The sequence below is a fragment of the Ornithorhynchus anatinus genome, chromosome X4, assembly GCF_004115215.2.
Source record: "Ornithorhynchus anatinus isolate Pmale09 chromosome X4, mOrnAna1.pri.v4, whole genome shotgun sequence".
Taxonomy (NCBI): Eukaryota; Metazoa; Chordata; class Mammalia; order Monotremata; family Ornithorhynchidae; genus Ornithorhynchus; species Ornithorhynchus anatinus.
Genome location: NC_041752.1, coordinates 1,908,450 through 1,932,178, shown reverse-complemented (window position 1 = coordinate 1,932,178; position 23,729 = coordinate 1,908,450). Strand labels below are relative to the sequence as shown.

Genomic DNA, 23,729 nt, shown 5'->3' with positions numbered 1-23,729 from the left:
CTGACTCCAGGGCCTGGGCTCTTTCCACTTCTAATTGACATGTCTTTTTGTGTATGTTTGCCCTCCCCAAGCTAGATCATAGAGAAGCAGCGTGGCTCAGTGGAAAGAGCACGGGCTTTGGAGTCAGGGCTCATGAGTTCGAATCCCAGCTCTACCACTTGTCGGCTGTGTGACTGTGGGCAAGTCACTTCACTTCTCTGTGCCTCAGTTCCCTCATCTGTAAAATGGAGATGAAGACTGTGAGCCCCACGTGGGACAACCTGATTCCCCTATGTCTACCCCAGCGCTTAGAACAGTGCTCGGCACATAGTAAGCGCTTAACAAATACCAACATTATTATTATCATTATTATTAGATCGAGAAACCCCATGAACTGGAAAATGGGTGTGAGTCTGCTTATTTTGCGATCACCCCGATGGTCAGCGCAGGAAAGTTTTCATGATGGCACCTGGAATCCCGGAGGGAATCCTGAAGCGGATTCCCATTTCTCTCTCAGCCTCCGAAGGGACGATGTAATCTCTGCTCCTTCTCCCATGTGCATGAGGTGTGTCTCCTCAGAAACCCATCCGGTCCTCACACGTTTGGCTCCTGAGTGGGCAAGCAGCCTATTCATAGGATCCACAAAGGAGTTGGTGATGAGCTGGCTGCATCCTCCTCCTGGCTTCCTCTGCACTTCCCGTCTCCAAAACCTTCGCTCTTAAAGGGCCATTGTCCCCTCTGTTTCCCCCACCCATCACAAATACAGAAAAACTCATTCATTCATTCAATCGTATTTATTGAGCGCTTACTGTGTGCAGAGCACTGTACTAAGTGCTTGAGAAGTACAATTGGGCAACAGATAGAGACAATCCCTACCCAATAACGGGCTCACAGTCTAGAAGAGGGGAGACGGACAACTGCCACTTTGAATTTTTTGGGCCATAGACATAACTCAGCGGGTCTTCCGCTCCCACCTGATGATGACTTTTGTTTATCTGTTTTTCAAATTGATCCAGGCCGTTTCTCATGCCATCGGAAGCTAGAGTCCCATTAGTCTGACATGGGTTGGGCCCTGAGAGATATTTAACCTCAAGCTTTGACCGTGCCGATGGCCCGGGAAATATTTTAACTCACCGGGGTTGTGAGGTGATGATTATTATTTATCTATTTTTTAAATCAGCCCGGGGGCGGATTAGGGGATTTTAAGGATGTCGTAACCCCTCTTCCCAGCCCAAGGGCTAGGGGACTTGATCCGCAACTGTCAGATGGTGCCTGGCCCAGATTTGATTAAATCGCACCACAAGCCCAGGGTCTGAAAAGACCCCTGGGCCCGGTTGAACCCTTGGGCTGTGGAGTGGCGTTTCTCCTGGTCTCCCTCACCCCATTCACGGATGGGGGCACTGAGAGACCTGGATTTGATCCCCGGCCTTGCCCCGGGCCTGATGTGTGACCTCGAGTGAGTTGCTTTATCTCTCTCACCCTGGGGCCTGGGGTGAGATTCCTACCTCTCCCTCCGACTCAGACAGGTAACCTCGTGTGGGTTGGGGACTTGTGTCTGATCTGCTTGACTCGTATCTGAGGCGCACTTAAGAAGCACTACGATAATTATAATGATTCCAGCCACCTCGCCGCCGGGAACCCTCTCGGAGCCGACCCGTGACTATCAGCTTGGTTCGCCGTCTCCCGGGACACCGGGTTGGGTTTTGGCTGGAGGGTGGAGTGTCCTCGGATCACGCCGTGGAAGAGAACGTGTCCGGACCACCCTCCTCCTCCCCGAACCCTGGATCGCCAAACCAGTCGCAAACCTTCACTTCTGCAGAACCAGAAAGGCTGGTTCCTGGGTGGATCCGTACCCCCCGGGGCCAAGGGAAGAGGCGGGGCTGGATCTCGGGGGTAGCCCATCCCTGAGGTTGGGGGTGGTGGTGACCCACATCAGCGGGGGACTTCCTCACGGCCGTCTGCGGCCGGGTGGCCAACCCCACCCACATCGGATTGCCTCGTTGCGGGAAGGGGACTGCAAGAGGATGAGGCGGGCAGAGAAGCAGGGGTGACCGCCTCCAGGCCTGGCAGGTAGCGAGGCACCTTCCGGGACCACCACTGTGAGTCTGGCCGGCCCGGCCCATGAGAGACCTTTCCCAGAGGGGGCCGGAGAGGCCAAAGGCCTAAACATATCTTCAGGCCACCTGCACAGGGTTCCCCTCCAGGCCGGTCCCCCCCGTCTCTAGCAGTTGGTCGTCTGATGCTGGGAGTATACAGCTCCTCACCTGCCCAGTGTGTGACCTTGGTCAAACCGCTTCTTTTCTCCAGTCCCTGGGCCTCAGTCACCTCATCTGTAAAATGGGGATGAAATGCCCATTTTTTTTTCTTCCCCTCCCTCTTGGACTGAAGACCCATGTGGGTTACTGTCTCATAACTACCCCAGTGCCTTGCATAGAGCTAAGCCCACAGAAAGTGCTTATTAAATACCAGTATTATTACCAGGTTGTCTATATCATTCTCTTCCAAGGGCTCAATACTGTGTTCTGAACACAGCAATAGCACTGATTGATTAATGATTATTATAATAATCCTCCTCACTTAGCATATCTTTCAACCAGCCAATTTAACCATTTATTGAAACATCCCCTGGCCCTCTTCTCTCCCTGAAACCGGGCGGGGTCTTTGATCCACATCCTCGGCCTTGGCACTGGACGGGAAGCTCTCCTGGGATTCCCAGGAGCCTGGCATCCGGTTGGGGCTCAGCTGGGGACCCCCATGCCGTCGGCCGGAGGGCGACATGAGCGGGGCGAATGCCGATGGTTTTCGTGTACACCGATCCCAGAGGAGTGTGTGACGTTGCGTGTGTTTCACCGGACGTGTGCCGCAACTTCACACGGGACATTGGGCGGATTCTCCGAGAGCTCCCTCAGCGTTCCCCTCAGCTCACAACCCTGGGGTCCCCTTCAAACTCTCTCTCTGTGTTCTCCCACCCTGAGTCTGTCCTTCTGATCCTCCGGTGACTACTCTAAGCTATTTCCCCAATCCACACCTTCTCCTCTGCCCTTCCTCCAGCCACCAGGGAGTGGGCCCTCATCACCTCCCAGCTGAATTGGTGGATTAGCCTCCTTCCCGTTCTCCCGCCTGTAGTCTGACCTGCTTCTCCCCCCATCCAGCTTCCCTCCCCAACAACATCTCTCCCTGACAGCGGTGCGGATCTTCTATCGAGGACGCCGGTTGGATGCTTAAAAACCAGAGTCCCGACGGTCGGTTACAGGCCCTGTCTGCCTACCAGCCCCCCTTAAAACTACCCTCCCTGTTGTTCCTCCTTGGAGCACTGTCTACTGAAAACCCCCTCCTCCTGGAGGTCTTCCCCGATTAATTCTCCCCCCCCATCCTGGCCGTGCCACCCCATCCCACCTGCCTCTGGTGAAGGGTTGGTGTCTGCTGACTCTATCATCCTCTCCCAAACCCTCGGGCGGCACTGTGTACACTATAGGCCGCCCAACGCCGTCCCCAGGACTCCAGCATGACGAATGACGAGGAGTTCCCTGTTTTCTCTGCAGGGGCAGAGGGAGGGGGTGTGTCTCCCTGAGAGAGCAGAGACCAAAACAGTTGATTCCTCTTCCTCGCTCAGCCCTGTGATGGAGCCCGTCTGGTCCTCCGCCCTTTCCTTCTCTGACTTGGAGGTCAGATATCGTGCGCAGGAGGGGCCGGGTGCTCCTGGAGGTTCCGGGGCGGGGATCATGGCAGGTCAGAAGAGGGTTCTTGACGGACGGAGGGCGAGGCCGTGCCTGCGCCCGAATCACGGGCCGATTGGCACCGGGACCTCCGGGAGCCTGGAGGCCTAGATTCCAATCCTCGGCCCGCCCAGTCAGTCAGTCATATTTACTGAGAACTTACTGTGTGCAGAGCACTGTATTAAGCGCTTGGGAGAGTACAATACAACAGTAAACAGATGCATTCTCTGTCCATAATGAGCTTACAATCTAGACCCTTGGCAAATGTCTTCGCCTCTCTGGTCCTCAGTTTCCTTCCGGGCAAAGTGGGGATGAGATCCTTGGACGAGGAACTCCCGGAGGGAGTAGGGTCGTATTGTCTTGTAGCCACCCCCAGCACTCGGTACAGTGCTGGGCCCATGTCTGGTGGTTCGTGAAGTGCATCAGTTAATCTCAGGTCTTTTCAGAAACAGGTGCAGACTGACCTTGGACGCCAAGGAGTCGGCAAGGGCCAAGGGCCATTTCTGCTTTCAGATGGGTGGCCCCTAAGGCTCCTGCCATGGTCCGGAGGAAACTTTGAGTGGGTCGGTTTTGCTGGTGGACAGAGAGGAGACGAGGTGCAGCCAGAGCCGAGAGGGGGGCGTCGGGCCGCCCTCCCCTCCCCCCACCCCCAGAAACACAAACACACACACACACACAGTTTGTGCAGTCCCTCACGGTGAGTCTTCCGGGGAGCCATGCCTGGGTCAGCCAGGACAGGGAGACCCCCGAATCCAAAGTCCCCTGGTCGGGGGTAGCCGTGGCTGACCACAGGTCTTCCCCATCCCCGAGTCAAGGCCCTTCTGACTCCGACTCCTGACTCAAAGTCCGATCAAACTCGTTGTTCCAGAACACCTTCGACTGCTTCCCGGGGTCTCTCCCTGAGCCTGGGAGTGCCCAGCTCCTCTGGCTGCTGAAACCCTCTTGCCATCCGGGTGGCAGCCAGATAAGTGACCACACGCTGGCGAGGGTCACCTGTCCAGTGGCACTCCAGCAGCTCCTTATCCTGCCCTTAGAGGAACCCTACTGTTTCTGTTTGAGTGTGTGTGTGTCAGTGACGGCAGCCGGGGGGGAGTAAGGGTGGTTTTTATGTGGATGTGTGCAAGTATATATGTTTGTACATGTGTGCACATGTGGATGGATGTTGATGTAGATGTATGTACATGCAAGCATGTATGTGTTTAGGTGAGAATGTACTTTTATGTGCAGTTGTTTGTAGTGTGTATATGTGAAGGTGTGTGGCACTGTGCATGCGTGCAGGGGCATTTGTGATTGCGGGAGAGTGGGAATGGGAGGCCTCGGGCGGACGGATCAGCCTGTGTGTAGCCATCGATCAACCACCTTTTTTGAGCACTTTCTTCTGCAGTGCCCCGGAGTGAGAATTCAGGAAAGCTGGACTGAACACCTGGGAGAGTCCACAAAGTCAACAGACCCGATTCCTGCCCGCGGAAGCTTCTAAGGAGAGAGGGAGCAGCCCACGAGGAGCAGAAAGTCTGGGGAGAGTGTGAGGTGAGGAAAGTGGTTCTCAAGTCAATCTTATTTGAGGTCTTCATGTTGCTGCTTGGGAGAGTGCAATATAATGGAATCGGTAGACGCATTGTCTGCCCACAGCGAGTTTACAGTCTCATAGTCCAAGAGGAATAGCTGGTTCAGGAGAGGAGGCGGGACCACTTCCTGCCGCCGGGCCAGGGGGAGGTGGAAGGCGGGATGAGGGGGACTCCCAGCCGGGGAGACGGGACCGTGATTGTGGTGTGGATGGCGCAACTCTGCCCCCGATACCTGCCCCAGGCCCTCGGGGTCAAGGTTCGAGCCATTAAGCCGTGCCCAGCCGAGGGCAAAGTTCCCGCCTCTTGACAGCCTCCTTGGGCAGTGCCAGCTGAGAAGCCTCCAGGCTTGGCCCTGGGCTTGGGAGAGAAGGGGCCGGTCCCTCTGAGTGAGTCCGAGGACCCCTCCCCTGTCCTCTTAGTTCAAGAAGCGGCGTGGCCTAGTGGATGGAGTGCCAGCCTGGGAGTCGGAGGACCTTCGCTCTAATCTTCTAGTAGGAAAGCTTGTTGTGGGCAGGCGACCTATCTACTAACTCTACAACTTTTTGAGCACTTACTGTGTGCGGAGGACTGTACTAAACTCTGTACAACGACGGATTAATCCCGGCCCTGACACCTGCCTGCCGTGTGACCTCGGACCAGAGCCTATTTCCTCATCTGTAAAATCTGGGGATTCAATACCTGTTCTCCTCCCTCTGATGGGGAGCCCCATGTAGGACATAGAAACCAGGTTTGCCCTGATGATCTTGTCTTCCCCCAAAGCCTGGCACGTAGTAAGCGCTTAATTGTGGGATTTTGTTATTGAAAAGTGCTTCGGCTAGTTTCGGGCAGGGAATATGTCTGTTTATTGTTGTAGGGTACTCTCCCAAATGCTTATACAGTGCTCTGCACATAGTAAGCATTCAGTTAATATGAATGAATGAGCCCCTCCCTGTAAAATGCCAATAGAGGACAGTGCCTCTCCCCTGGGGGGAATCCGGAGTGGGGACCCCCTCCTCACCCAAGGAACTATAGCGGGCGAGGCCTGTTGGAAGACCCTCCTTGCCCCGGGGGACACGGAGAACCCCTTTTTTCTAGGGATGGAGGCGATGGGCGTTAACCCGGGCAGCTCCAGCTCAGTTTTGAGATGGGGGCGGCTGAGATTTTCAGGGAAGGGGAGCCGGGGTGTCCCCCGGGGCACACCCTCCCCAACTGCGTGTTCTTTCTGGTGACGAGGAGCCGGTTTGTAAACAGACCGTGGTCTGGTGTGATCCGATTAGTCATCTACATGGCAGTCATTCCCTTTCCGCTGGGGCCCGCAGGGCCGAGCCACTGAAGCGCCCACAGAGCTTTCTTTGAATCGTCGCTCACTCCCCGCCACCCTTGACTCCTTGCCAGGGGAGCAGGGCGGAGCTGACGAATGAAACTTTTTTTTTTCCCCTTCCTTTAAAGCCAGATTGATTCATAGAAACTCCTTTAAAACAGAGGGGAAGCCAACGCCCCGGCCCACATTCCCGTCCAACACGGTCAGGAGCTCTGTCCCTCTCTGGTTCCATCCCTCGACGAGCAAAGACCAGGCGTGAAAGGTGGTAGCTTTGGTGTCTTCTGATTTCTTTAAGGTGAGAGCCCCGGATAGGGGAAGGTGTGGGGTAAGGGGATAGAGGGGGGGAGGGGGACACCTGTTATGCTCCCTCCAACTCACTTCTTCGCCTTTTTCCCTGGCCCCCAAGCCAGGCGTTTCATCGCTGGATGTCGCAGACGTTGGAAGGGGCCCAGAAAGCCACTCTGCTTAAAGTGCAGGTGGCCTCTTGGGAGTCCGCCAAGGCGGGTGAGGTGACGGGACAGATTTCCAGGCAGGGGCCCGGTCCTGGTCCTCATGAACCGCATGGTCAGTAATCTGGGCCCTGGGGAAGAGACTGTGGTGTGAGCTGTCGCTGCGTTCTTCTGCATCCTGTTCTCCTTCCTCCTCCCTGAGGCCAAACTCCATTTCCACCTCCTCCCTTCCACCGTGAATGCCCTGACCTCTAAGCCCTGATTCCGGGGAACCTTGGCGGAGCGCTGCTGTTTAGTGACCTATAACCGACACCACGATTATGCTCATCGCGACTACGTGCCTGGCACTGTACCGAGCGCCGGGGCGGCTGCGGAGCAATCGGGTCAGGCCCGGTGGCTGCCCCACAAGGAGCTTTAAGAATAACACGGGTATTTGGAGTTGGTTTATTTGCCTTCCTCCCCTCCTTCCTCTGGCTTGATGACCCCACTGCCGTGGCGTTGAGGTAACAGGGGATCCCGGGAAAAATATATGTGATGGACAGGGGCGGGGTGGGGGGAGGGAAGCGGTCAGTTTGGGAATCCCGAGTGGGTGGTGCCCCCTTGGCCCGAGGCAGTGGGTCTGGGTGCCCTCCCCTCCCCACCACTCCCAGCATGGGACAGCAGTTAGTTTAAGATGGCGGTGGAGGCGGGGTACCAAAGGCTGGGTGGGGGGACCTGGGGGTCGGGGAGAAAAAGGGGGCGGGCGTTTAAGGGTGTGGAATTAAGATTCCAATCTGTGGGGAAACGCCACAGGGGCGGAGCTGGGAGAGAGGAAAAGGCGGAGAGAAGAATATGTGTGTGTGTGTGTGTGTGTGTGTGTGTGTCTATGTGACATAGAGAGACTCTTTTCTTGTCTCTGCCACTGCCTCCCTCCTGAAATGGGCCGGGTCCGGGTTATTTCGGCACGTCTAAACCCAGCACTTTTGGTTGGTCTGCCCGAACCCAGGACTGACGCGACTCGGCTTGTTTAAAGATATTGGCATCTCTTCCAGCCCTGCGGGCCACGTGGAAGGCGCAGCTTTTTGGGTCTGGGCCCAAGCTGCTCGTAAAATGCTCGGGCGCGGGAGCACTGGAAAAAAGGGGGTGGGGAGGGGATTCTGAGAAAGAGGGGTCACCTGGTCCAAAGCTCCCCGGAGCTTCGGTTTTGTTGACACCCAGTGGTTAGAGAGTTTTTTGTTGTTTTTTTTTAAGTGATCGGCCGTGTGGTTTCTGAAGCGGGGATGGTTACAAGCGGGGATGGTTGAGAAGCAGCGTGGCTCAGTGGAAAGAGCACGGGCTTGGGAGTCAGAGGTTCGAATCCCAGCTCTACCACTTGTCAGCTGTGTGACTGTGGGCAAGTCACTTAACTTCTCTGTGCCTCAGTTACCTCATCTGTAAAATGGGGATTGACTGTGAGCCTCACGTGGGAAATCCTGATTACCCTGTATCTACCCCAGCGCTTAGAACAGTGCTCGGCACATAGTAAGCGCTTAACAAATACCAACATTATTATTACAAGCGTTTGCCATTTTTTGACAGTTTCCCGCTCAGGTGGTGCCTGTTGGTGGAAGGTGGGGTGATATGGGGGTGTGCCGGGGTAGGTTGATGCCCCAGGCGTGGGGTTGTAGAGGGGAGTGCAGAGAACCGATCCGGATCCTCCCTACTCGCCCTCCTGGGAGCTGGTGGTGTGGGCTCCTGGAATGTGTGTGTGGGTGGGGGGGTGTCCCAATTTGGCAGCCCCGAGGCAGCGTGGTTTAGTGGAAAATGCCCAGGCTTGGGAGTCAGAGGACATGGGTTCTAATCCTGACTCCTCCACTTGTCTGCTATGTGACCATGGGCAAACCACTTAACTTCTCTGGGCCTCAGTTACCTCATCTGTAAAATGGGGATAAAGACTGCGAGCCCCACGTGGGACAACCCGATTACCTTGTATCTCGCCCAGTGCTTATAAAAGTGCATGGCACATAGTAAGCGCTTAGCAAATACCATAATTATTATTATTAAGGGGCAGTCCCTGTTGGCATAGATCTGCCCGTCCCTCTAAAATCTCCCTACTGGATGTATGGAGACGAATTGGGCTGGGTCAGAGAGAGATGATGGATGTGGGCTTTGGCTTGAGACAAGCGTCATGGTCTTTTTGTCCGGGGAAAGGCCTAATTGAGCGCCAGTCTCGGTTCGATCATCCTGTCCGCAGGGCGTCGTCCCGGGCGTCCGTTGTGGGCAGGGTAGTTTACGCGCCCAGTGGATCCAAAGGGAGGATTTTCACTTCTCGTTTTGCGGAGAGCTGGGGAACCCGCCCGTCAGACACCGCCAGTCCGTTGACACAGCACACCCGATGTGACCACGGTGACACCCTGAGAGAATGCGGCTTCACCCGGCGGGACCACGGGATGAACCGTGTGCCTACTGTGTGCGCAGCACTAATAATAAATTGTGGTATGTTTTAAGCACTTATTATGTGTCAGGCACTGTACTAAGCGCTGGGGTGGATACAAGCAAATCGGGTTGGACACAGTCCCTGCCCCAGAGGAGACTCAGAGTCTCAATCCCCATTTTACAGATGAGGTAACTGAGGCCCAGAAGTGACTTGACCAAGGTCACACAGCAGACAAGTGACGGAGGTGGGATTAGAACCATGACCTTCCGACTCCCAGGCCCGGGCTCTATCCCCTAGGACAGCACCTTTGCACAGATCTAACTCACACCCCCATCACCCTTACTAATGCATGCAACATGTCCACAGACTCTATTAAGGTGTGTGGGGGAGAGAGTAGATACACAGGCTCCAATGCAAGCACATGCACGAGGATACACATTCTAATCTAAACAAAGACATCCTCTTTCTCTCTCTCTCTCACTCTCTCACACACACACACACATATGCATCATGTGAGATCACTGAGGGCAGGCACAGGGACCCTTCCCAAGCCGAGAAGGAAAGTCCCGAGTTTCCCTCGTGGGTTTGGACTCGTGACAGTCGCGGGTTCCGGGGAGGCGATGGGCGTGGACCAGAGAGAAGTGTGACCATGGGACGCGGGAGCGTTGTCGTGGAAACTCTGGAGGGATGGGTGGGGTGGCTGGCGGCTCTAGGAAGGAGGAGGGCGGACTCCCATCCCAGCCCAGGCATCCCCCCAGGCCTGCGGACCTCCCGCCATGCCCGTCCACGTGGGCAGGGGAATGCCAGGAATTCGGGGTCTGCTGGGGACTAGCGGCGTTGCTCCCGGGGTCCGGACCTCGTGGCCGGGATCACGCGGGGAGCTGGCGTGGGAAAGGGAGGACAGGGAGACTCAGCCAGTCACGCATGCACACAGATGCTGGAGAGGGAATCGATAACGGGAGCAAATCAGGGTGAAGTGGAAGGGAGTGGGAAAAATGACTCCGCCACTTCTCTGCCGTGAGGTCTTGGAAAAGCCAGTTCGCTTCTCTGGGCTTCATTTACCTCATTTGTAAAAAATGGGGATTAAGAGTGTGAGGCCAATTTGGGACAGGGACTGTGTCCAACCTGATTAATTTGTATCTACCCCAGCGCTTCGAACAGTGCTCGGCACCTAGTAAGCGCTTAAATACCGTAATTGTTATTATTAATGAGGAACGAGGGCTTAGTCAGGGAAGGCTTCTTGGAGGAGGTGTGCCTTCAATAAGGCTTTGAAGTTGGGGAAAGTAATTGTCGGATGTGAAAAGTAACATGGGGTAGTGGATAGAGGACGGGCCTGGGAGTTGGAAGGTCATGGGTTCTAATCTTGGCTCTGCCACTTATCTGCTGTGTGACCTTGGGTAAGTCACTTCACTTCTCTGTGCTTCAGTTACCTCATCTGTAAAATGGGGATTAGAAGTGTGAGCCCCATGTGGGACCAGCTGATTACCCTATATCTACCCCAGAACTTAGAACAGTGCTTGGCACATAGTAAACACTTAACAAATATTATCATTATTATTATTATTATTCTCTGGGCCTCAGTTCCCTCATCTGTAAAAGGGGGATTGAGACTGTGAGCCCCACATGGGACAGGGACTGTGTCCAACCTGATTTGCTTGTATCCACCCCAGGGCTTAGTACAGTGACTGGCACATAGGAAGCACTCAACAAATACCATAAAATGAGAAGGAGGGAAGGGCCCCCTCCAGGGGCATGAAGTGGACTGGCCTCCGAGTCATAGTCTTGGCGGGGAAGGAAATCCCAGGGGCTCCTGTGGGTGGGGGCTGGTGGGAAGGGGTCAGCTCACGGTTTCGTAGGTCATTTTGGGAGTGGAATTTACCCATCCAGGCGTGGCACAGTGGTGTCCTCCACTTCAGAGGGACCAGCTTGGGCGAGCTAGTTGGGTGGCCGTCCCTCCCTTCCTCCTCCCTATTTCCTGTCCCCTCCCTGATTTCTCCCAGTTCCTTTGCCCTCTCAATCTCTTCCCTTCCCTTCCTTGTCCCTTTCACCCTTTCCTCTCCTGTCTTTCCTTACCTCCCTCTCCCCCTTCCTCTCCCTTTTTTTCTCCCCTGTTTCTTTCCCTTCCCCTTTTCCCCTCCCGTTCCTCGCCCCATCCCCACTCCTTCCTGTTTAGCGCCAGCCGGCGGTGTGACCTTGGGGAACTCCCTTTTAACTTCTCTGTGCCTCCCTTTCCTCATTTGTAAAATGGGGATTAAATTTCTGTACTCAATCAAGGGCATTTGAGTGCTTACTATGGGCGGAGCACTGTAGTAAGCGCTTGGGAGAGGACAGTACAACCGAATTAGCAGACAAGTTCCCTGGTCATGATGGGTTTGCTTAAAATCTATGGTTTCCCTCTTCCTCAGTCTGTGAGCCCCGGGTGGGACAGGGTCTGTGTCCGAAGTGATGATCTTGGGACTCCTCGAGTGCTTAGTCCAGTGTTTGGCACATGGTAAACGCTGAACAAGTATCCCATTATGTTCCCTTCCCCCTTTCCCTTGTCTCTTCCCTTCCTTCATCCGTCTCTGATGTGAATGGGATTTGGGGCCCACCCCCTTCTCCTTTCGGTTCTTGACCCTAAGGGACTTGAGAGGTAATTAGCTATTTGGCTAATTAGTCCTCGTTAGAACTTCAGCAGACGGCTAATTAGCTAATCGCCACCCCTTGGACAGGCCCTGGCCCGCGGCGCCTTTTCCCCGAGATCGCCCTGGCCACTGGGGTAATCAAGTACCACCTGCTCCACCACTTGTCTGCTGTGTGACCTTGGGCAAATGACTTCACTTCTCTGGGCCTCAGTTCCCTCATCCGTAAAATGGGGATTGAGATTTTGAATTCTATGTGGGACAGTGATTGGGTCAACCCGATTGGCTTGAATCCACCCCAGCGCTTAGTACAGTGTCTGGCACAGAGAACGCGCTCAACAAATACCACAGTTATTATTATTATTAACCCCGGGAATAGGTGCCCCTCACCCTTTCCGGTGTTGGGCCTGGGGATTCAGCGGCATCCGGGGCTGGGAAGGTGGACGGATCACAGGGCTGGGAGCCTGGAGACCTGGGTTCTCAGTCCCCTGCGCCCAATCCACGGCTGCTCTTCTCGCCCTGCTCGCCAGGGACACACCCTTTAAGCCCTGACTCACACATACAGGCGCTTCTTCCACCCATCTGTGATTCAGGGATAGAAAATAGTAGTAGTCGGCGAGGTATTTATTGAGCGCCTCTTGGGTGCCACACCCTGTACTAAGCACCTGCCGTCAGGAGCATCACATTCCATGGCGGCAAGGGAGCTTCACCCCCCTCGAGGACAGATCCCGTCTCCCGACCCGACCCTATTGTTCTCTGTCCAGGATCTACACGCAGGCTCTCTGGGAACACCGTAGAGTTGGCGGACATAATAATAATGTTGGTATTTGTTAAGCGCTTACTATGTGTAGAGCACTGTTCTAAGCGCTGGGGTAGATACAGGGTATTCAGGTTGTCCCACGTGAAGCTCACAGTCTTAATCCCCATTTTACAGATGAGGTAACTGTGCCACAGTCACACAGCTGACAAATGGCAGAGCCGGGATTCGAACCCGTGATGTCTGACTCCCAAGCCCGGGCTCTTTCCACTGAGCCACGCTGCTTCTCAGGCATGCTGCTTCTCAGGCATGATCCCTGCGCACAAGGAACAGCAGTAGTAGTTTTATTTATTTATCTATTTATTTATTATTATATCAATCTGTCTCCCCCTCTAGACTGTGAGCTCCTTGTGGGTAGGAATGTGTCTGTTTCTTGTTACATCGTATCCTTCCAAGCGCTTTGCACACAGTAAGTGCTCAATAAATACGATTGAATGAACGAATAAACGCTATTGATCAAACAACCTGACAACAGCAGAAATCTCTGTCCCGCCCCTTCCCACCAGGTACCAGTCTCATCCTTGGAGAGGAAAAGTGCAGGGCAGGGATTCAGGAGGTCTGGGTTGCAATCCCGGCTCTGGGGTGACAGCGAGCAGGTTGCTCTTCTGACCCTCAGTATCCCCATTTTGCTGAAGAGGAAAAGTTCTGTCTCAGACTGTGAGCTGGAGTGGGACAGGGATTGTGTCCCATCTTATTGTTTCATATCAACCCTGGGGCTGGGCACGAGAAGCAGCATGGCTCAGTGGAAAGAGCACGGGCTTTGGAGTCAGGGCTCATGAGTTGGAATCCCAGCTCTGCCACTTGTCGGCTGTGTGACTGTGGGCAAGTCACTTAACTTCTCTGTGCCTCAGTTCCCTCATCTGTCAAATGGGGATTAAGACTGTGAGCCCCATGTGGGACAACCTGATTCCCCTATGTCTACCCCAGCGCTTAGAACGGTGCTCGGCACATAGTAAGCGCTTAACAAATACCAACATAACAAGTATCACAACAGAGAGACCTTAATCATCATCTTGATTATTTTTCCAAAAGAGCCCATCTGGGCCAGCAGGTAGTTCAGGGGGAAGCCTGCTCCATGGCTTCCAGTGCCCTTCCCGTCTTGCTCCCATACAGGTCGGGATCACTCGGGGAAGGGGCCCCTGACCCCAGGCTTTGGCCACCATAGTTCCTTGTCTTGGGGGGAGCAGAGAGGGGACCACCATCTTGGCCAACCTCTGCCATGTGGGTGGTAATGGGGTCTGATCTACTGGGGTCATTCCAACGGTGCATCTGACCAACTGGACGCTCATCCGGGCATCGGTTCCTCGGGGTTGCCACGCACCTCTGTGGAAGGTCGACCCGAGTGGCAGTGAAACACCCCTCTACCCCTTCCTCCGACAACAGGTCGGGGGTTCCAGTCAGTTCCACCCTCACTACTTTGCCAGAATCTGTCCTCTCTTCTCCATCCAGGCCACTTTTCATTTCCTGCCTTGACTCCTTCTTGTTAATATTCACCCCACCTTTGGTACGAATGTCCATATCCTTTAAACTCTCTCCTCCCCAACTGGGTAATTTATTATAACCTCCGTCTCCCCAGCTGGACTGGAAGCTTCTCGTGGATAGGAGCGGCGTCTACTGATTCTTCACATGGTAAATGCTCAAAAGATGAGAATCAGTATGGCCTAGCAGATAGAGCCTAGGCCCAGGAGTCAGAAGGATCTGACTTTTAATTTCAGCTCGGCCACTCGTCTTATGGTTGACTTTAGACAGGTCACTTTGCTTCCCTGTACCTCAGATAATCACCATTTTACAGGTGAGGTAAGACTGTGAGCCCCCCGTGGGACGGGCACTGTGTCGAATCCGATGATCGTATACCTACCGCAGTGCTCAGTACGGTGCCTGATGCATAGTAAGCGCTTAACTCATATCATTAAAAAAAAATACTGTGTATTGATCAGTCCGAACACATCACCCGGTCCTGGCTCGGGGGCCCTTTCTCTGCTCGTGCGGAGGCACTGGCTACGGCCGACCCCTGTCTGACCGTCATCTGCCTGTCTTACCTCTCTTGCCAGGACTCGAGTCCGTGACCCAGAGACCGTCAAGATGTTGGTGCTCCTGGCTGGGATATTCGTCATCCACATCGCCACCGTGGTCATGCTGTTCGTCTCTACCATAGCCAACGTGAGCACTCCCTCCCCACCACCCTTCCACTCCCCTGCTCCCTCATTCTCCCTCCCCCTCCCTCACCACTTCCCCCAACACAAAGCTGCCTGGCCAAGGGGCCGGAGAAGAAAGCCAAAGTGGGTTCAAGATCCCCTCACCTCCTCACCCCCTAGGTTCTCCAGGGGTCACTGGGAAGGGAAGACTGCAGAAATTGGGTTTCCCTCTTCTTAACTGACTATGGCTCACACTCCTGTTAGCTCCAGCCTTTTAGTTGTTTTCTAGGTTTCTTCCTAATAATAATAATAATAATGTTGGTATTTGTTAAGTGCTTACTATGTGCAGAGCACTGTTCTAAGCACCGGGGTAGATACAGGGTAATCAGATTGTCCCACATAGGGCTCACAGTCTTCATCCCCCATTTTGCAGATGAGGTAACTGAGTCACCGAGAAGCAGCATGGCTCAGTGGAAAGAACCCGGGCTTGGGAGTCAGAGATCATGGGTTCTAATCCCAGCTCTGCCGCCTGCCAGCTGTGTGACTGTGAGCAAATCACTTAACTTCTCTGTCTCTCAGTTACCTCATCTGTAAAATGGGGATTAAAACTGTGAGCCCCACGTGGGACAACCTGATCACCTTGTATCCCCCAGTGCTTAGAACAGTGCTTTGCACATAGTAAGCGCTTAACAAATACCACCATTATTATTATTATTGAAGTGACTTGCCCACAGTCCCACAGTCCCATGGACATGAATAATAATGTTGGTATTTGTTAAGCGCTTACTATGTGCAGAGCACTGTTCTAAGCGCTGGGGTAGACACAGGGGAATCAGGTTGTCCCACGTGGGGCTCACAGTCTTAATCCCCATTTTACAGTTGAGGGAACTGAGGCTCAGAGAAGTTAAGTAACTTGCCCATAGTCACACAGCTGACAAGTGGCAGAGCTGGGATTCGAACTCATGACCTCTGACTCCAAAGCCCATGCTCTTTCCACTGGGCCACGCTGCTTCTCTGAACTGCACATGAACATTAAGCAGTGCAAATTGTAAGGTGCAGAGAGTTTCGGGGGTGGGGAGGGGGGAACGGAGATGAGGAGAAAAATGTGGTGTCCCCAGTGGAGCTGGGTCCTGAAGCTTAGGCTGCCCTGACCCCTTGTGGTCACGGTGGCTTTGTCCGGTGCCCAGTCCCCTCCCGTGTCCAACGGAGGAAGGCTCCGCTGGACGCAAGCAGAGGGAACCCTGGCGTGACATCCCACTTGAGAAGGGAATTTCCAACCCTGGGGCCTATGGGGGGCAGAGGCGGGCGGTCCTCTGTCCGGTTTTTCGAGAACTCGAACGGGGGGAGCTGCGTTCGTTGGGGGCCCGGTAGATAGCTGCGATATCCGTTGAGGGCCGGGTCAGAAGCGGTGCTTGGGATGGAGACCGATCGGGACAGGGAAGAGGTATCAAATCCCCATGTGACAGATGAGGAAATGGAGGCTTTGGGAAGTGAGGGGACACCCCTGAGGTCTGGCAGGGGGCGAGCTGCGATTAGAGCCCAGGTACCCCCAGTGCAGCTTTTCTAGTTAACCTATGACCCCAGACAGCATGGGTCCCACAGGGTCGGCCTCCCGGCTGGGCATTCCATCCGGAATTTGTCCGACCTCCCCCTGCTCCCCAGTTACTGCCGCGGTCTGACTTCACCTGACCCCAGGGTCTTGCAAGCCGTTCCCCACTGCATCCAGGAGGAGCCTCTGTGACCCTGGAAGAGACACCTCGAGGCCCGATGGCTTTAGTCAGTGGGCGGGTGATAGTGTCCCAAGAGAGCGGCTTGGGGCGGAGGACAGCAGGTGAGGAGACTCAAAGCAGAGGCGGTCGTGGGTTGGCCACCTCCTGGGCCACGGGGGTCCCACGGTACGATGTGGTGATGTGTGATGGACTGATCAACGGAATCTGCAGAGAGCCGTATCCAGGCCCCGGCACCCTGAGGCCAACGGCTGTGACGTGAGTAGGTTAGGAGCCTTGTCCTCAACCTGTACTGGTTGGGGATGTGCCAGCCCTTTGAATGTCCGACCAACGGTGGCTTGGGCTCTGTGTCCTGGGGCCTGGCTCCCAAAGAAAGGACTGAAGCGACCCCCTCTCTACCCGGCCATGGACCCTTGTGACTGGGGTCATGGTGGGTAGCTCGAGGACTCTGAGTTGGAATAGCGACCCAACTCCTCTCCCTGTGAACCTGGGGCGTATCACCATTTCCTGCCTCCCTGGTACCAAACATGGTGTAAAGTCGCCACGTTCCCCTAACTTTAGCCTCACAATCTCTCCCTCGCCCTCAAGGAGCACTTACCAGGTACCATTGGCGGAATGGGTTTCTGTCCCCTCCGTGGTCTTTCCTGCTCCCACATGCACTTCCTGCTGTCCACCCTGTTCACTGGACCCTTGGCTCTGCTCAAATTAGCTTGTCTCATAGTCAAGTCCAGCCAGACTTAGAATCCAGGGGGTCTGGAGTGCAGATGGATCCCAGTGGAGGCGGCCCCCACCCCATCCCCAAGGCCTCAGCTTTGATCAGAAGGGCCAGGATCGAATGTGCCCTCATTAGGGCTAGGAAGGTGGAAGAGAGGGAACGGTAGCCCCGTCCATCTTACGTAGGAGGAGAGCAAAACCTGAGGTTTGGCCAAGGTGGAACTCCCATGGTTCCACGCTCCTTCCACCGGGCTGCATTATTCCCAGTCTTTGCAAAGTGCTAAAGTTGCCTGAAATGTGAAATGTGCTCCTGGTCGTTGGCTGGGGAGACCAGGGTAGAAGTCCTGACCCTCACGGGGAGCTAGATGAGGAGATGTGGGTCGTCCACTCCGCACAGGTACGCGAGTGCTGTGGAAGCAGCGTCGCCTGGTGGGTAGAGCCCGTGCCCCAGAGCCAAGAGGATCTGCATTTGAATCCTAGCTCCATCACTTGCCCACTGCATGACCCTGGATGAGTTACTTTAGTTCTCTGAGCCTCAGTTTCCTCAACTGTCAAATGGGCATCTGATAATTCTTTTCCCTCCCACTTAGTCCACGAGCCCCGCATGGGACGGGAACTCTGTCTGCCTGTCCTGATTAACTTGTATCTACCCTGCCGGCACTTAGAACGGCGTTTGACTCCTTGAAGGCAATTAACAAATGCCATAAAAAAAGGAAAAAAGAGGAAGGTGATGTGAGAGCATGGGCGTGGTCAGGCAAAATTCTGGGAGTTAGGCAGAGGATGGAGGGAGATGGAAGGGAATAGGACCGTAGACCTGAGGATTGGGGTTGATGCTGGCGGTGGTTCTCCCTCAGGTTTGGATGGTGACAAACATCAGCAACAGATCTGTGGGACTCTGGAAGGAATGTGTGAATGGAATATGCGGCCAGATGAGAGTTTCAGACACAGGTGAGCAGTACAAGAATTTGCCACATTCAAACTTTGGGATGTTCTGCAGGATGGAGCCAATGAGTCTAATGATCTGTCTTCTCCCCTATCCCTCCTCTCTCCCCTTTACCTGTCCATCCCTCCATCCCTCGGGTGTCCCACGTTGACGGATTTGCAGATGCCCTCAAGGCCGTTCAAGCCTTCATGATCCTGGCTATCATCTTCTCCTTTGTGGCCCTGTTGATCTTCGTGTTCCAGCTCTTCACGTTGGAGAAAGGCAATCGTTTCTTCATCTCTGGAGCAGTCATGCTGCTTTGCTGTAAGCAACCCCGGTTCTGTCCGTCCTGTCCCTGCCCCCTGAACGTGGTGATCCCTCGGTGGGTCAGGGAGAGGGAAAGAGTTCCACCATCTAGGCCAAATTCACCAAGCGCCTTTTCAATTGGTGTGTTGTGGGGAAAAAGAGCCAGAGATCAAATGTTGAAGGGCCTGGGTTCTCATGCAATGGAGTGGAGTTGGGAATATTCATTCATTCATTCATTAATTCATTCATTCAATCAATCATGTTTATTGAGTGTTTACTGTGTGCAGAGTACTGTATTAAATGCTTGGAAAGTACAATTCAGCAATAATGGGATTTTAGGGTCTGAGTTTGAGGTTGCACTGGTTTGCCTGACCCCAACTCTAACAGACCCCTTACTGCGATTAAAAGTGAGGAACCTCTAGCTAACGCCAAACTCTGATTAGGAGGAGGGTTGGAGTCAGTTTTTGGGATTAGGATTAGGTTGAGGTGTCAGGGCTGGTGTTAGGGGGGATTTCTCAACCCTCCCGAGCAGTACCAGAAAATCCCTCCTACTCTCCTGTGAGGCTAGCGGCCCCTGACATAAACCAGGCAATGGCAAGGTTAGAGATTACATTTTACTGCGTGTGGAGCGATGTTCTAAACACTGGGAGATCCCGGTTCCGCAACGTCCATCTGTCACTCAATCAGTAGGAGCTCGATAATTGCCATTAGGTGTAGAGCGTTGGACTGAGCGCTTGGGACAGCGCAGCAGAAGCTGGACACCCTTTCCTGACCTCGAGCAGCTTCTGTTCTAAGGGGGGAAACGGTGACAAATTATTTACAGGTGAGGGGGAGGAGAAATAGGCATGTGGCACATTACGGCGTGCATTAGTAAGGGCCTAAATGATGCCATTAAAAAAACAACAAACAAAAAAATAAATTATGGACTTGGCCATTTCTCCCAAACAATTTGCCAAGTGCTGAGGTAAGCATTGAGGTAGATGCAAGGTAATGAGGATGGGCATGGTCCATGTCCCACTTGGGGTTCATGGTCTTAATCCCCATTTTACAGCTGAGGGAACTGAGGGCCAGGGAAATGAAGTGAATCGCCCAAGGTCACATAGCAGATGAGCAAGGGAGCTGGGAGAACTGGCTTGGAGCCGGGCTTGGACGCTCTCCACTAGGCTGTGCTTTTTCTTCTTCTGTTTATAATTTAGTAAAATACTGAATATGCCCCTCCTGGGCACACAAGTACCCAGTTGTAAAACACGCACCTAGCGAGCAGAAGTTGCCAGGTGGGCTCAAGGGCTCCTAGCGGGTGGGGAACCTGTTTGCCACTTCCATTTTTTGCGCCCTCCTGAGTGCTTAGTACAGAGTGGCTTAGTGGATAGAGCTCGGGCCCGGCTGTCGGAAGGACCTGGGTTCTAATTTCCACTTTGCTTCTTGTCTGCAGTGTGACCTTGGGCAAGTCACTTCACTTCCTCTGGGTTTCAGTTCCCCATCTGTGAAATGGAGATTGAGGCTGCGAGCTCCGTGAGGGACAGGGTCTGTGTCCAACCTGATTAGCTTGCATCTCCCTCAGTGCTTAGAACAGTGCCTGGCACATAGAAAGCACTTAACAAGTACTATAAAAAAGGACTCTGCAAATAGGAAGGACTCAGTAAATGCCACTGACGGGTGGGGATGGGAATTGCCAGAAGGGAGCTGGGGTGGGGGGCATGTAGCTTGGTGCATTTTGGCGGATGGGAGGGAGTCGCAGGGTTAGGGGTGTGGGAGATCTCTTCCGAGCCTCTCCTTTCCCCCATCCTATAGGGGTCTTCGTCCTGATCGCTGTCTCCGTCTACACCGATCGCCTTACTGGGTATTTCAGTCCCGAAGAGAGTCACCATGGCTACTCCTTCATCCTCGCCTGGATCTGCTTCTGCTTCAGTTTCCTCACTGGTGTCGTCTACCTAGTCTTGAGGAAGAAATAAGGCTCCTTGGACTGAGGGGGCAGGGCTTGGGGTGGGAAAGGGGGTGGGAGGGACCTCGGGGGTGGGGGGAAGGTGGGGATGAGCATAGAGGGAACCAAAAGTCCCCTGAGGCCCGGGGACTTGGAAGCTTTGAAAATCAGCGAGGGTGGCCCCGGTTCCCTCTCCGTGGGTGCTGCCTCGGTGGGTGGGGGGAGATCCGGCCCTTCCGTTCCTTCCGTCTCCCCTGGTGGGTGAGTGCCATGGATCGGGGGTTGGGAGCCTCCAACCTTTCCAGCATTTGCGAGAGCTCATTCCCTCACTGCCCCATATAATGGTGGAGGGAGAACTCTGGGGAAAGAACAACCCCCTCTCCTTCCTCCCCAACTGGTCCTTTAGCCCATCTCCCCTCAGATTCTGGAGAGATGCAGACAGGGAGGGGTTGGAGGGGGATGGAGGCTGAAAGTGGCTGAGGGAGAGAGAACGTGTGGATGGTGGTGTTTGGGGGGTGGTGGGCAGACCAGTGTGGGGGGATTCTGGGAGACAACGGTCTTGCTATGACCTCTAGGCCAAGGGAGAAGACATCTCTGATTGGCATCTGGAGTTTTCCCTTGCCCTTCCCCGTTCCTCTTCCTTTTCTCCCTCCTCCTCTTCCTTCCCTCTCCCCCTTCTTTCTCCCCCTCTCTGTGCCACCTTCTCCTCCCCACTCCCCTCAATATGGTTTTCTGGGGGAACGGTGAGCTCTGATCCTCACCCTTTGCTGAAGTTCACGCTCGAGAGGGTTGTTCTCAGATTCCTTCTGGTCGGGTGTATTTGGGAGTGGTGGGGGTGGACTGGCAATAGTCCCGGGGGTGGTAGAGGGGAGGTGAGACCTCGTGAGCTCACCGGGATCGAGGGTTGACACTAGTGCGGGACGGGGAGAGGGGAAGGGGAGAACCTGTGTGCTCACTACCACTGTGGAGTTGGCACCGATGCCAGGAGGGAAGGGAGACTTCATGAGCCCACCGGGATTTGGACGTGGCTCTTCCCGGAGTCGACCATCGGGCTGGTGGTACCCGCCGGGACGAATTCCACACACGCAGTGGAGGCGCTCGCCGTGGATGTCCGTGACCGAAGTGCGAAAGAACTCATCGCCGTCGGCTCTCCTGTCACGTCGCTCCCCGGTTGCTGGGGGAAGAAGCTCTAAACCAGAAATGTAAATATTTTGATACCTGTTTGACGTCAGAGATCACAAATACATTCGGATTTCTTTCTCCACGGGGACCTGTCTCTCACTGAGGGGCCGTCGGTGGTGGTGGGGCATGGGGGTGCGGCGGTGGGACCACTGGTGGGGGAAGAACACTACCCCCCCCCCCCCACTGAGGCCGTGCGACCGTCAGTTCCCGAAAGGCAAGGGGGCCCCAGTTGTATGCCGGACACCATGACCCAGGTCAAAGTGCGCGTGCCTAACTAAATGTGCTGCTTAACCCCCTCCCGCCTTCTCCCCTCCCTCCCGAGGTGTAGTGTCCTCCTCGAACAGGGACACCGAGTCGGAGCCCCGGCCCTCGGAGGCATGATGGGTTCCCGAGGACTCGGAGTTACTTCGGCAGGGGCCCGGCAGGGAGCCGCCGAGTGCCCTCCGGTCCACGTGCCTGGAATACTGATACTTTGCCAACCTGAAAGTGTGAAGGAGGTGTCAGAGCACAGGGCCTCAGGGCACTTGGAAAGAAGTTTTCTTTGGAGGGTGGGGGTTGCCAATTAAGCAGGTAAGTCTCTTTGGGTCAGTACCACCCTAGCAGATGACTGTAAGCTCGCTGTGGGCCGAGAATCAGTCTATTATAGTAATAATATAGTATAGTATAATAATATCATATAGTAATTAGGCTATTTGTTAAACACTAATTATGTGCCAAGCGCCAGGGTAGATACAAGGTCATCAGGTTGTTCAACGTGGGGCTCAAGGTCTTAATCTCCATTTCCCAGATGAGGTAACTGTGGCACGGAGAAGTAAAGCGACCTGGGCCAAGTGGCGGAGCCCGAAGTCGAACACAAGTCCTGTCTCCCAAGCCCATGCTCTTTCCACAAAGTCACACTGCTTCACTATTGTACGGTACTCCACCCAGCGCTTAGTAGAGTGCTCTGAACACATTGAGCGCTCAGTAGATAGAATCGATGGACTGGCCAGGGAGCCTGGGGCCAACTGCCTGCCGCTTTGCCTTCGGACGGTAGAGGGCAGAGGCAGACCAGCAGACCCCTGAGCATCTGCCCGCTCCCTTCCCCTTGGTGTCCAGTACAGACTGCCAACTTCCCACTGCTGGCGTACCGGGCTTAGTGGGATGCACTGGGTTATACTGGACCCCGAAGCTTTTCTCACCGGTTAGGTCACCGGGTCCAACAAACTCAAATAACTGAACACTGACTAGGATCTGGGGGCTTCTGGAGGTGGCAAAGCAGCATGGCGTAGCAGACGGAGCCTGGGCCTAGAAGTCAGAAGATCAAGGGTTCATATCCCCGCTCCGCCACTCGTCTGCTGTGTGACCTTAGGCAAGTCTCAACTGCAGGCCTCAGTTACGTTATCTGTAAAAGGGGGTATAAGACTGCGAGCCTTACACAGGTCGGGGACCGGGTCCAACCCGATTCGCTTGTAACTACCCCAACACTTAGTACAGTGCCAGACACATAGTAATTAATAATAATAATGTTGGTATTTAAGCACTTACTATGTGCAGAGCACTGTTCTAAGCGCTGGGGTAGGCACAGGGTAATCAGATTGTCCCTCGTGAGGCTCACAGTCTTAATCCCTATTTTCCAGAAGAGGTAACTGAGGCACAGAGAAGTGAAGTGACTTGCCCACAGTCACACAGCTGACGAGAGGCAGAGCTGGGATTCGAACCCATGACCTCTGATTCCCAAGCCCGGGGCTCTTTTCACTAAGTCAAGCTGCTTCCCATGCTTAACAAATACCACTGTTATTATTATTATTATTATTATTATTATTATAGGTGGTAATCATGGAGTTTGAAATTTGGGGTAAAATTGGAGTTTCATTACTCCTTAAAAATTGGGTTTTATTTATTCATCTCTCTCCCTCTCCACCTCCCCTCTGCTTCCCTTTCTCCTTATCTCAATCGTATCTTATTGTAGATTTCCCTTGACTAGATCGTAAGCTCTCTATG

At 54.2% G+C, this 23,729-nt stretch overlaps 1 protein-coding gene across 1 annotated transcript; it reads left to right on the top strand.

Annotated features, from left to right (window-relative positions):
- The first annotated feature begins 6,706 nt into the window (after window positions 1–6,706).
- Window positions 6,707–21,834, top strand: EMP1 (epithelial membrane protein 1). The gene is made up of 5 exons (XM_001505291.5): window positions 6,707–6,855; window positions 14,894–15,002; window positions 18,273–18,366; window positions 18,524–18,664; window positions 20,438–21,834. The coding sequence occupies exons 2-5, from the start codon at window positions 14,925–14,927 to the stop codon at window positions 20,596–20,598; spliced, it is 474 nt and encodes a 157-aa protein (XP_001505341.1). The 5' UTR covers window positions 6,707–6,855; window positions 14,894–14,924; the 3' UTR covers window positions 20,599–21,834.
- The last annotated feature ends 1,895 nt before the right edge of the window (window positions 21,835–23,729 follow it).

Coding starts and splice junctions, on each gene's coding strand:
- EMP1 (XM_001505291.5), top strand. CDS start 14,925: ATGTTGGTGCTCCTGGCTGGGATATTCGTCATCCACATCGCCACCGTG. Junction 15,003..18,272: donor TCGTCTCTACCATAGCCAAC/GTGAGCACTCCC, acceptor GTTCTCCCTCAG/GTTTGGATGGTGACAAACAT. Junction 18,367..18,523: donor GATGAGAGTTTCAGACACAG/GTGAGCAGTACA, acceptor ACGGATTTGCAG/ATGCCCTCAAGGCCGTTCAA.